This window comes from Cygnus atratus, chromosome 19 (genome assembly GCF_013377495.2).
Source record: "Cygnus atratus isolate AKBS03 ecotype Queensland, Australia chromosome 19, CAtr_DNAZoo_HiC_assembly, whole genome shotgun sequence".
In the NCBI taxonomy this organism is placed as follows: Eukaryota; Metazoa; Chordata; class Aves; order Anseriformes; family Anatidae; genus Cygnus; species Cygnus atratus.
The window spans coordinates 2,393,639-2,407,363 of record NC_066380.1 but is presented as its reverse complement, the minus strand read 5'-3'; the positions used below and the strand labels follow the sequence as shown (position 1 = coordinate 2,407,363).

The following is a 13,725-nucleotide window of genomic DNA, read 5'->3' as shown; positions in this document are numbered from 1 at the left end:
TAGCGTGGAAGGAGATGGTACCAAAGGACCTGGTTGCTGCCTGAGATGCACAGTGCAGCACTCTGCAGAGAAGTGGTCAAGCAATTCGAAGGCTCAGCTGGAAGTTCGGAGGGCAGTGAGCTGGCTGACTTTGGCTGCCTCTGTGCAGGTTACGTGGCTGCTGGTGAGGCGTTTCGGGTGGGATTTCCAGCCAAGGAAGATGTCTCTGAAGCGGCACTTCACCCAGCCCCTGGGCAGACTCTCCCAATCTGTCCCTTTGCAGTAGTTTGGGATACTTCTCAGGAACTGCTGAGTGTAACTGCAGCTAGTAGCTGTTCCTTACAGACCCTGGGTGACAGCAGGCTTTGGCAAGGGGAGAACCTTGCTAAGGGCACAGCCTTCCTTGCCAAGACCTGATTGCAGCAAATTGCCTATTGCAGAGGCTGAGAATTGGCAAACAAACGACCTTTAAGTTATATTAGTTATGAGAATATCATTGTCTGAGACATTCTGAATATAGGTTGTTCCGTCTTTAGATGTCTTTGCATACTAATTTGTAGAAGCCTCCCTCTAGCAGTGTCTGCTATCTGATTTCCTTTTCCAGCAGGTATTCTTCAGGCTACCTCTCATTCACAAGAATCATAGTAATGATATAATTCATAGGCTTTGCTGTTGCCTGTAAAATTGTGTGTTAGAATGAGTTCCCCCAAAGTTTACTTCAGCTCCACTTTTTGTGGTAGTTGTTTTTATGCTCATCATTTTAAAAAAGGGAACAGCTGTGTGAAAAATCTGCTTTTCAGTGTCATTCTGAAATTGCTGTTGATTTACTGTTGCCTTAGCTTGAATTCCATATTGTGTAGTAAATAAATCCGTGTTACATATCCATACTGTCCTTCAAAAGTGGTCAAGAGGAAATCACTAGAGGAATTAGAGAGGGAACTTAAGCATCCTGTGCCTGTAACCCCATGAGCAGTTTCCCTTAGGAGTATCAAGTCCACATGTGCAAGGATCTGTACTTTGCATATAATTGTCACTCAGCTCGATATGTTTTCTGTTTACCCATCTGCAGACAGGAAATAATGATAATGCCAACCTGTCAGGCATCATCTGAAGCTAACAGTTTTGTAAAAAAATGTTAATTGTTGAAGGTGAAAGTCTTGCTGATTGAACATTGTTCTAGGTGGCTGTGGGAAATCTGATTGTTGTGCTGGCTCATTTGCAAGGGCATCTCAAAGGAAGAAGCTGCATTTTGCATGGCCTGCTGCCACTTCTGTACTGTTCCTGCGCTGTGTGTTGTAATTCCTCCTTGTTTTCTCCACCGTCTGCAGAGTCCCCCCCGGAGAGGTGCGGGCAGAGGCGCAGCATGCCCAGCGGGGTCCCTGAGAAGAACCCCACCATGGAGCCTGCAGCCACGACACCTTTCCGGGTCACGGTAAGTGTCTCTTCCCAGCCTAGTGATCGTTGCGGGGTTTTGCCAGAAGGGAGAGGAGCTTGCTCATCCTGAGAGAAGAGGTGGTATATGTGAAACAATTCGGTTACCTACTATTAAATAAACACGCTGTTGTTAGGCGCTGTTAGCAACAAACAACTAAAATATTTCTTGGTAAAGCAACAAGATTTGAATTTGAATCTGAAGCGGGTTTGGGTAACTTGTTTCACTGGGGAGACTTTCCTGGTGAGGTTTCATTTGTGAATCCTTCAGTCGTGCAGCATATTCACAGACTTATTTCCTTGTCTGCAACTGTTCAGCACATCCTCATACTTCTGCAGAAGCTTCTGCAGAAGAACCTGCCATTAATTAACAGAAGAACTGCTAGGCTGATGGTTCCCCAGAGCCTGGTATCCTCTCCCAGCAGGAGCCTAGAGGAGCCATTCACTGTTTTACATTTCTTCAACTGTTTTGGTTTGCGGTGCTCTACTAATATTAACGTTTTGTTGTGATAACAGTAGGTAAAGAATGGCAAGTCATTTCAGAGTGGAAAGGAGCAGTGCTATTAACATGAATAACGGTGATACCAAACATTAAGGGCATGAACAGGGTCTTTGAGCTCCGTGGGGAGGGTCACTACTATGTCTATTATAAAAAGGGGAGCTGAAGACCCAAAGAAGTCAGAGTTAGCGGCCGACCAAGGAATCTATCGTTGCTGAGCCCTAGGTCTGTGATGTTGCATATGATAGAGAAATTGCCAAGTTTCATTGCTGTATCAAGAAGCGGAGTGAGTCTAACCACAAGACTCCCCAGTCCCTGTCCTGTCTGCACTCTTATAAGATCAGATGTTCGGGCTGGTTCATAGCGTTAGAAGATGGTCCCTGTTACGCCTTGGAGATCAGTTGTGGGGTGAGTTAAAAGACTTTGTTTCTTCTTCAGTTAGAACATGCACAGTGATGTTTATCACTGCCTCCCCTCTGATGTAAGTCATCTCTTTAACATCCTGTAGATATTAGATAGACTTCTGGAGTGGATCACAGTAACTTTTGCAAGGATTGTTTTATCTAATTAATAATATCAAATCCAAGTAATTTTAATTGAGGAATACACTCAGCTGACAAATAGAGGCACAATGGTGGGATCAAAATAAACACTCTCTAGAAAATGGGCAATAAGGATGAAGCTGAGAGTAGCTGATTTATTTATTTATTTATTTATTTATAATGCATCATCAATCTTAACACATCTGTAGTTAATTAAATAGAGCTTTGTGAAACTGGGGTTTTGTAATCAGCTGAAGACACCCAAGTCTGTTGGATAACATTTGATGTAAACTCAAAAGTAAGAGAAATGTATTTAGAATTTTTCAAGAATAAGTACAATCATAAAGCATACACAGCTGTAGACTGATATACCCAGTATGAGCAATAGCCAAGGCAACCAGAAGGTTATATTTTCAAGAGGAAAATGTCTGCTGTATGTGGATAATACGTTTGAGCACAGATATTTTTATTTAGAGAAGAGGCAAGTGATATTGGAGCTGGTTTGCTCGACATATGTTTATATGTTTTCTCTGCAGATCACACCTACTTTACAGGCTCAGCTACCTCATAACAAGCCTACATAGGTAGAACCAGAATTTCAAAGGAAAGGCAATTGGTGCAATCTATAAAAAATCTGAGCACACCCAGTTCACCTGAGAACATTTGTACTGGTGAATGAATCACTAACAGCAGTTTGTCTAAGTAGTTTATTTTGATTCTGTAAACTGTAAGCTATTGAATGCATAGCATTCTCTGTGGACTTTATATTCTGGAGTCGCTGTATGCAAACACATGCTGAATGTATATGAGTTTGTTTTATGTTTTTTTTTTGGTACTGTCCTGTTTGCTAAATGAAAGAGGAAGAAGTGTTGAAAGCAGTGAGTGGATGGCAGGAGTTGAGTTCTGTTTTGAAGCAGTGTGTATAGTATGTGGTAAATACTGAAGACAGTGAAACAGAAAAACAACAGAGGATGAGATGTCTTGAAGCATTTGCTATCAGGGCAGGTTTGGTTTTCTTTTTCTGGTGTTGATGGAAGTTATTCTAACATCTCCCTGTTCTAACAGGTCAAAACACAGAGGGATCATCCTTAGGTCTGATCCCCCTTGTGATATCACCTTCTTGCTAAACAGGGTGCATTGTGTTTCAATGCCAAGACGCAAACTAATTTTTTCTGACTCTAATCCCCTCATTCCATAAGCCATATGCCATCTATCTGAATTGATTGTCAGTTATAAATGCTCCAAAACTCTGAGCATAGCAGGCAGAAACACATTCAAACCAACTGAATAGGCATGCTTTTGCTTTGTGTCCGTCTTTCATCAGAATCTGTCTCAGCAAATGAGTATCTTTGAACCTTAAGCATTGTACTACTGGTCGAAGAAGGATGGGAACATCTGGATTCTTCACAAGACAGGATTTGGGAGTGTTTTTCTTAGTACACCTGTAGTCAGTGAAAATAAAACGCTGTGTAGCCCTCTTCCAATGGTATATCTCCGGCTTTATGTTTTTAGGAAGTTATTCCTGTCTTTAAGCAGGTTAGCTCAGGTAGTGAAACAGCCTATATGGTATATAATTGCTTGCTTTGTCTGGCTAAGTTGTTCAGTATGGATTAAATAAGGGCAATTGTCAGGTGGCTAATACCTAGCATTTGTCTCCTCTGAGTTACAATGCACTATCATCTCATTTCTGTTTCTGCTCAGCCCTCCGAATGTTATTGCCATTAATATGAATGGCTTCATTACATACATAGTTTTTATGGCTGCCCAGATTTCAGCAGATGTCTGACTTAAATATATTCTCCCTCACCTTCCTTCATTAACCAGAGAGGAACATTAGCAGTCAGTCCACTCCAGCCACTGGGAATAGTAATTAGTGCTTTAGTTTAGTGGTAATGGGATTATTACTTTTGAGTCTGCTGCGGAAGGTTTTGATGTCGTAAGCTTTTCATATTTTACAGATCATTGTTCTTCACTGACTTCTCCATCCTTCTGCTGCTGAGTCTCCAAGGGACTAGTAAGCTCAGGAGCCATTGGATTCAGCTATTTTGACAGTGTTACACTCCCAATTGCTTTCTACCTTATTTGAAAACTAAAGCCTTCTATAGTGGATGTGTCCTCCTCCCATACAGAAGTTTGCATGACAAGTTATGGTTATTTGAGTGTTATGTTTTTTGTAGGAACTTTGGAAAACAACAGCTTATACGAGTTTTTTGAGTCCTAAAACATAACCTTGAAAATCAAGCCTTAAGTTTTCTGTGTCACAATACATGAACTATTCTATGTGAACTGTTCTTATACCTTCCACATGAAGAAGTTTTTAATAGAGCTTCTTAAACATTACAAAAACTCTCTTAATCCTAGTCATCTCAAGTTGTAAAATGATTATATTCCACTTCAGCCTGTCTCACTGAACTCCTGTGCTATCAGAGCTCTGTATGATCTGATGAGATCTGATGAAATCTAATGAATCTAAATCTCTAATCCCAGTGACCACTCATCTGAGGCCTTCATGCTTCGTGTGGATTAGGAGAGACCTTTCTGACTGCTGCATTGGTGCCTAGGAACAGCGGTGATTTGGTGCATGTCAGTATAAAACCTAGATGCAAGCAGAGACGTTCTGGTCCTAATGAAAGAGGGTTTGTTTTATCATATCTTGATGTACTCATGGAAGAGACTGACTGTCCTCACACACATCTTAGCAGGAGACATCTTTACAGTTAAGTAGTCTTGTTGGGACCCGTCTTATTTGGCATGATTCTGCCTCTTGAATAAGGAGACCTAATTAACAAGGGCTTTAACAGTATCTGAGGACAGAAAGACAGGAGACTTGACTTAGCATAAAGTGTTAGCTAAAATGCTGCCTGCTTTGGCAGTGACCTGGGGTTGTCTCCCTGACAATGGGTAATTGGTAGCAGCTAATAATGCTCAAGAGCTGCGGACACCAGTGTAACCAAGGGCAAGTGCTGGACTCCTCTCCAAGGGAAGATGATAGAAGTCTTGCTATTGACTGACATTTTCTGGTTACAGGAATGCAGAGAGGCATTTAGCCTCTCAGCATTGAATTCAAATAGCTTAAGCTGTGAGATGGGTTAAACCTGGAATTTGGGTTGTATTTTAACAAACACAGGGACCAGAAGATGAGAAACTCCGCTGAATGTGAAATCCTCCTACACTGCCCACCTTGCAGGGAAATCACGAGCAAGGGTGAGATTGCTGAGACTTGCTGTGTGATGACTTCTCTCCCATCCCATTGGAATACTGCCATCTATTGACTGCTTTTGTTAGAGCCTGGTTCAGTTCTCTGCAAATATCCCAGGCCAAGCAGAAATCCAAACTGGCAAAGATCTTGTGCAGAAGAAGCAGACTAAGTGATTGGATCAAGAAACCGGCATGATTTCTTGCTGTTAGTCTACCTCACTGATAAAGCAAGGAGCCTCCCTGCTAACAGAGGGAATTAATATATCAGGTAGTCTGATTTTAAGCAGTTTGAAGATGGTACTCTGCTTCCCTTACAGAGCTGTTTGAAGAAGCATCTGTGTACTCTCTCTTCCCATCAAAATGCCAGAGAGGGTTTAGAATTCTCTTCCCTCCATCCCTTTAATCCTCAATTCTAGTATCAATCATTTGCTTTCCATAATCTGGGAAAATGTTTCTGTGCTTCTTGTAGTTGAAGCCACATTGGCTCCAAAAAACAAAATTGTAGCATCATTCAGGTTGGAAAGACCTCTAAGCTCATCTAGTCCAACCTTTAACCTAGTACTGGCAAGTCCACCACCAAACCAGGCTACCAAGTTCTACATCTGCACATTTCTCTAAGACCTCCGGGGATGGTGACTCGACCACTGCCCTGGGCAGCCCGTTCCAATGCCGCACAACCCTTTCAGCAAAGAAATTCCTCCTAACATCCAACCCAAACCTCCCCTGGCTCAACTTGAAATCCATCCATAGAATTGTGTAACTCGGTTTGGAGGGGAATGATGCTCAGAGGGGCTTCAAAGGACAAACTCGGTGGTGCAGACACACTCCTCCCAGGTCGTTGTCAGTCATGAAGCTGACTGTCATCTCCCTGTCTTCTCACGTTCCTCATTGTCTGCGGGTTGTCTGTTCTGCGCTTCCAGTGAGATGTCTTGGAGCAGGAGCTGTCCTTTGTGGTTCGTTTGTACAATGCTTCCCGGGTGGGCCACAGGCCTGGATGCTGCTTCACTGCAAATATATCTGTATAACTGCTTGTTCTGTAAGGATGAGGATGATCAGAGGAGGATTTTCTGTTTCCCCTGGGAAGCTTTCCTGAGTCAACACAGGGGCTGGTTGTAGAGTCCTGCTCTGCCATGAGACAGCGCCCTGAGCAGGAAATCGTTTTACGTTTCAGTTCTCCTGAATGTAATGTTACCAAATTTTCCAGCAGTTTTTCTGTCTGTTTGGGTTGAGTATACAGCTGAATTTACAGTGATACATTCTACACTATTCTTATGGCATTCCTCCATCTGTCCTGCTTTTAATCCTTGATAAATGAAGTATTAAGTCCTAATGGCATACCAGTAAATGGAAACTCCTGAAGAGATGAAAACAAGTAACCCTTCTACCATTCTTCTTCACTGAATGCAATCCTAAATAATGAGATCCTAGTTCAAGCTGCTGTGGATGATACAGTGAAAGATTTTTCCTAAGTTTTTCCAGTGCATAATATACTCTGTTTTCCATTTTGTTTCAAGTATTTTTTTCAAAAGCAGTCATGTAAATTGTATTTTAATAGTTTGACTTTGGCAAATTTATCTTCCTGTATTATGTGAAGAGCTGAATGGTGCTTCCCTCGGCATGAACACCCCGTCTTTAATTGGAATGTAATTGTTTACCAAACCATTCCAACTAGAAGGGAAAATTACTATCATTTCAGTCTGTGGCTGCATACATTAGAGCACCCCTTTTACGGGAACTGAATTTAAGGAGAATAGGAACATTATCACAGATGATATATAAACAGAAAGCTATTATCATTAAACTGTCAACTGCAACTGAATTTGGATAACCAGTGTTAGTGGCAGCAAGAAATATGTAAATTACTTCGAGAATGTATCTGTCAGTTCAGACACTGTTTGTGGAACAGGGCATGCTTGGAAGCTTTGAGTTTCCGAGCATTTTAGGGAATGGAAGAAAAACGAGGTCATCCTGAACATTTGCAATTATTTCTAGTCTCACTGGTACTGTTTTGCAAAAATTAGCAGTGCTAACCTGACTGTCAGATTCATTTTTGTCAGGTACAGTAACAGCATGCAGACTTTGACCTCTTAAAGTGTCTTTGGTTGATAGATCTCCAGGCTCCCCCCAAAGGTGGCTACTCACTGGCACCCGCATTTTACAGCAGGGAGAAGTTAACTAACTTAAATGGGATCATGCAGCAAAGCCAGGAAACGTGTCCTGAGCTGAATTTCTTAATTTCTAATTCCCAATCCTGCTGTTAACCACTAGTTAAGTTACTGCTAATTACTTCTCTGAATCCTCCTTCAGTTTCAAGAGAATTAAATGTTCTTCTCAAAGTTGATGCTACCATATGAAAATGAGTAAGAATTTTTTCTGGCTTCCACATCATGGTTTCCAGGTCAGACATGCCTGGCTTTCTTACTTTGTGCCAGTACCCCATGTTGTCAAATTTTCAGTTGCTTGTTATTAAAATTAGAGCCTTCTGTCTTATTTTTCTAAGTCACATTGTTAATGTAAATCTCACAGGTAATGTAAATATCTGTTCTTTAAGTGTTGAGTGTACTTTGAGACATAGGATAAATTCTAGTTAAATCCTGAAAGCTAGATTTTGTTTAAAAAAGGGAATCTTTTTTCCCTGCTCAGTGCTAGCTAGCACAAGAATTGGAAAGTGAAACTGATTGTAAATATAATATTTTAAATTATTTGAATCTGACCTTGTATATTTAAAATTTTCTAAGTAAACCTGGAGGTTTCAGTTGGGGGAGTGCTGGGGGGCAGCACGGTTAAAGATCCGTGGGATTGTCAGATTTCAGCACGGAGCTGCAGTTCAAACCACTGTGGATTTATTATGTGCATCAAGCAGGAGACAGGAATGACAGGATAAAAGACATGGTGCTATGACCTGCTTCACTGAAAAGGACTCAGCAAGGCAGGGTATGGACTTTTTTCCCTTTTTGAGCTGAGTATGTTCCAGGGAGGTCTCTCTTTCAGAGCCTGTAGCTGTCTGAAGGATGGTTTTACAAAAAGGAAGAGGTGCAGGGCTCCCCAGCAGCTTAATTCACATGCCGAGGCCGCTTCTCTTTAAAATTGTTAGTAATCCTGTTTTGGGTTTTGTGGAGTGTAGCATGGTTTGGCCTGCTTTTGATTGCGATCAAACTGACGTGACTGGACAGCAAAGTCCTCTTTTCCAGCAGGGTCTGTCTGGGCAGCAGCAAGGCTAGCTCTGGCGTGTGGCAGTAAGCAGAGATGGAAGATGACCCGCTATTGTTAGCAGTTGTTTGATGCTGCATCCAAAAAGAATTAAGAGAGTTTGGTTAGCTCCTACAGGCCATGGATGCACACAGCCCGCAGTCAGATCCTATTTAACCTGCGGCGGTGGCAGCTTCCACCACGCGGGAACTGGCCACGAATCCCAAAAGTGCTCTGCCCCAGCTGCTGCTGAAACATATTCAGGAATACAGGGGAAATCACATTGTTGCTTCCCGTGTTTCTAAGGAAAATAAAGTCAAATACTGTGCATTTGCCAGGTGAGAAAGGAAAGCAAACATTTCAGCATGTCTAGCTCTGCAGTGAGTGCAAATTAGCTTGATTCCATTCATTAAGTCAAGCCAAATTTCTACACTTCTTTCAGGCGAGCAAGGCCCACGCCCTGGGAGTGTTCAGGGTCCAAAGGAGGCCAATGGCAGAAGATCCTTGGGGCTGCAGCGGGTCACAGCTTTGTGTCAGGACAGAAACCGGAGATGGATGAGGAGCGAGAGGGAGAGGGCAGCGCCACGGTTCCATGTCCCACAGAGCTTGGGCAGGCTTTCGTGGGAGAAGCTGCGTGGCTCTGTGACATTTTGACTCTCCTTAGCTCTCCCCACTCCTCCACTCCTGTAGCAGCACTGTTGTAGCTGTACGAGAAATACCAACAGTTCCTTTGTGTTTTCATGGAGGGAGCCCATGGGAGGAATATTTAACATTTAGGCTGTAAGTAGGGCTAATAGGAAATGCTAATTCACATTTCATTCTTTTGATCAGTGTATATTGAATGATAATTACAGTGATAGTAGTTGGCACTTCTGTAGCACCTTTCATCTGAGACTGTTAAAGTGTTCTGCCAATCTCAATGAATTCAAGCTTGCAGTCACTGTGAGGTTGCAAATTATCATAATGCCTTAAACTGAACGGGGAAACTAAGGCTTGGAAAGATTATATGACTTCCCCCATCTTTCATAATCTGTGTAACAGAGTTCGGGTTGCATAGTGGTGGTGCTCGTCATCTTGTATAAGGAGCAGAAACAACCAAGGCATCACTTAAAGAGGTGAAAATGGTAAAAACTCTCCAAAGCATGTTTGGTTTTTATGGCAGTTTCACAATCTCGTATTTGCTTGGGTGCTCCGTTGTGTTTTGATCTGTTGCAATTGTCTGAATTCCCTCCGCGAAGACAGACAAACAATGCCAAGCTCTCGCTGGATTTTCCACCAACATACTTGGATGGATATCAATTTTTTTCAGTCTTCCATTTCCAAAGGATGATTTGAACAGAAACAACTACCTCCAAAATTACTTTAAAAATAAACAAATAAAAAGGTTTAAAACTGTTTCCTGGAAGTCCAAATGCAAAATGCTAATTAATAGGCTCCAGGAAGACAAATGAATCTGACTAGCTTCACTTTTGTGAAATTAATGAAATGCTAAAAGTAAGCAAACAAAAGCTTTAATTTGTTTAAGCCTCTAGGCACTGAAAAATTCTCAGGCTTCTGAGAACAGAGAAAAGAAGAGCATTAAAATGTACAGCTTGCCAGCGTCCCTTTAATTTGTTTATGGGTCACAGATAAAGAATTGTACTGCAGATATAAAAGGTAGGATAATAAACACATTCAGTTTTCCCACTTTGAAAAGCACTGATATTGTGCTTTCAGAAAACAATTCAAGTAGTGCAAGGTATTATTTGAATCTCATAGAGAGCTCCAGTAGACCATGAGCATCCATTTAATCAGGGCCTTCATCTCTGAACTTTTTCCATTTGGAAACAAGCATTGCTTTAGCTCATGGATATTAAATACTTAGATATGAAATTGATTGTAATGGAATTAATAGAAAGGTGTGTCATTGCTGCAGTTATCATTAAATTTCTTCCAAGTTTGTACTTAGCTTCTGAGACAGATGTATGCCATGTTTTGAGCCATCATTTCTTGGACTTTGGTTGTGGCAGATGGTTCACATGCCATCTGTGTCCTCTGCTAAGAGCTTTGGGTGCTGGGGCAGGAAATTGGGTAAGCGTTTGCTCTGTCCCGGTGGGAAGCCATCGCCTGTGTTGTTTGCCCCTGTGGAAGTGCTGACTGAACATTACTAGGCATGCGAGAGCTTACGGCGCTTTCTTTTGAGTAGGGCTGCTAAGTTAGATCATTTGTAAGTTGTTTTGGAGGTTTCTTCTTCCTATCCAAATCTCAAGCTGGCGCTGCTTAGTGTGAGGAGCTTCCTCCAGGTGGGGACACTGTTGTTCCAAACCAAGCATGGCTCCTCCGAGCAGCAGGTCTCTTTGGACAGTCAGATGGTGATTACAGTCTCGTGATGCTTGCAGTTGAATAACTTAATACTGTGGGTCTGCACATAAACATATGTGTTAAGATGACATTGATTTCGGTATACTTTTTTCAAACTTCAGTTGCCATGGAAACAAGATTCACTTTCTCCTCCATACTGCCGCTGTTCCTCAGCACTGCACTCTGATAAGGAACAGACCACATTTGTCCTCCCCACCCTCTTTTTTTCCTAGTGAGCAGTGATAGTAGTGGCTCAGGCATCAAGGGCAATTTGTGAAAGAGACGGTGCGAGCTGCGAAGCCTTTCCCGAGGTATTCAGGTATTCCTGGGCCCTGGAGCTCTGCCAGCAACTTTCTTGTCTTTATCTTCCTCCGTAATTACAGTGGATCATATCTTACCTGCAACACTCTTCAAAGCACCAAGGAAATTAGCTCCAGAACTAATCATGTCTTTATTTCCTAAATAGCTCAGTGTAGTTATGTATATACTGTTCTGCAAATGGGATTCCCGGTGCTCAGCACAACCTGCCTCTGCTTGCCCTGCTCTCCTCCCTTCCCTCCTGCCAATTGCAAGATAATAGCCACGTATTTCCCATCATGTGGCTTGGATGTAGTAAATGATCGAGTTCCCATGCCTCCTGTGCAACTGGTGGGAGATTTGCCCCCACGTGTGTCCCAGGCTGTGACGCACAGAGCTGGGTCAGCTCATGTCACGTTCAGACAGCAGCTGGGAGCCCCGAGGGGCTGCGCCACGGCTCTGCCTCCTTGCCGATGTCAGAGAGTTTCTGCTTGAGCTGCAGTGACCTCGGCAGCCCCCTGTTCCAAGACACAGGGGCAGTGTAAGGGAAGGTGTGTCCAGCTCTGTGCTCACCTGCTTCATGCAGATGTTGCAGGAATAGGTGGAATCTAGGATTAGTTTTCTTTCTAGAGTAATCTTAGATAGCAGTGTATTGTGTAGCTTAATATTGAGAGCAGAGATGGCAATGTCTGTAGATGTACTTGGGAAATAGGGATGTGGTATAGAACAAGGCAGGAACTCAGCATGTCCAAGTAATGTTCCTGTATCCCTACATCCAGTCACTTCTGGGCACTGTGATCCCCTTTGGGAAGAACAGGGTGAAAAAGGCGTCCATATACCTTGCCTGGGGTTCTGTACTGGGTCAAATCTAGGATTTTTTAAAGATTTACAAATAGTAATTCAAGCTGTGCTAATATAAGGAGAAAGGGGGACACCTTGATTGGAAACGAGACTCAAAGTTGTACAACTGAAGTGACAGCTGGCTGAAGCGGAGTGCCAGCATGCAGGCCATGGTGCCTCCTTGTGTCAGACTTACTTTGAATGCTGTCGTCCTTGATAATTAGCAAGCGAGTCAAAAACACTTAAGGAATAAATGAATGAGAATTAAATCTGCCTGATAGAACAGAAATTTCCTGCTGGGTGACAAAATTCTGCTTTAAAGATAATAAATCTACTGCTAATAATTAGGCAAGAAATAATCTCAGCTAAGACCCAAAAATAGGCTCTGCCACTTATGATGTCTGTCTTATTATTTTGCAGAGGGATAAAACAACAGTGAACATAATTTTTGCCTCCAGTTCTTTCTCTGTTACATCTTTGGCAAACTTTCGAGTTGAGTATCCTAAGAAACATAGTTGTCTGCCATGCAGTGTACTGGTACCTCGCAGCACATTCTTCACCGCCATAACCCAAAGGTCAGACACAAGGTACGAGCTTAGGAGGGAAGAGAAAACAGTAAATATGGGTGAAATAGAAGGGGGTAGTCTTGGACTGTTTTTCATTAAAATTTAAATTGATGATTGAATATCTATGATTTCATCTGAAAAGTAGAGCCACTGGGTGATTTTCCATTTTATTTTGCATAGAGAGGGCAGGTAGAGACCTCACTTCCAGTCTCTAGATGGAATTGTGAGTGTTTCTGGTCTCTGGTTCTATTTTAACTAGGAGGGGACTTACAGATTCTGAGAACTTTTTGACCAATTTAAAAACAACACCTGAAGTTCTTGTGTTTTTTGTAGTATAATTTCAAGTAAAAAGATTCCTTCTACTTGATCCTAATTATTTATTGCCTGTTACAGTCTTAAGCTTTCTTAAACAAAAAGCTGTCTGATCTGCGTGTCATTATAGACAGAAAACCTCATGAAATCAAGGCCGGTTCACTTCTGTAAACGTCATATGTGTGTTATATTTATGCCTTCATTGTAATTTTTCTCCTTTTTTCAAAGCTGTAAGCAGAAGGTAAATCAAACTGAAACACTCAAAAGATTTTCTTAAATTTTGAGATCAGGACAAATGAGCTTCATCTTAAGTGTTTTCACTATGTCTGGAAATTAAGTTGTCTAGAAAGGTAGATAGCGGAAAAACACAAGACTGATGTATTGTCTGAATTATAGTAAGTATTCACTGTACCTTTGCAGGAGTTAACATTTGTGTTTGATTGCAGATGTAATTATTGCTGAATACAAATGTTCCAATTTAAGCTTCAGAAATGTCGTGAAAGTCTTTGGAACCGAGACCATCTGCCTGAAA

General features: G+C 42.0%; 1 protein-coding gene across 10 annotated transcripts in view; it reads left to right on the top strand.

Moving 5' to 3' along the window:
• The window catches only part of DAB2IP (DAB2 interacting protein), a 238,113-nt gene that overhangs the window by 104,758 nt on the left and 119,630 nt on the right, over positions 1 to 13,725 (top strand). For 9 of the 10 annotated variants that reach the window (XM_035555499.2, XM_050714561.1, XM_035555496.2 and 6 more), the window contains one exon: positions 1,308 to 1,411. In XM_035555499.2, coding sequence (XP_035411392.1) covers positions 1,343 to 1,411 — 69 coding nt within the window. In that variant the 5' untranslated portion in view covers positions 1,308 to 1,342. Of the gene's footprint in view, positions 1 to 1,307; positions 1,412 to 12,735; positions 12,903 to 13,725 lie in introns of all 10 variants that reach the window. The other variant, XM_035555503.2, reaches the window with a different exon arrangement.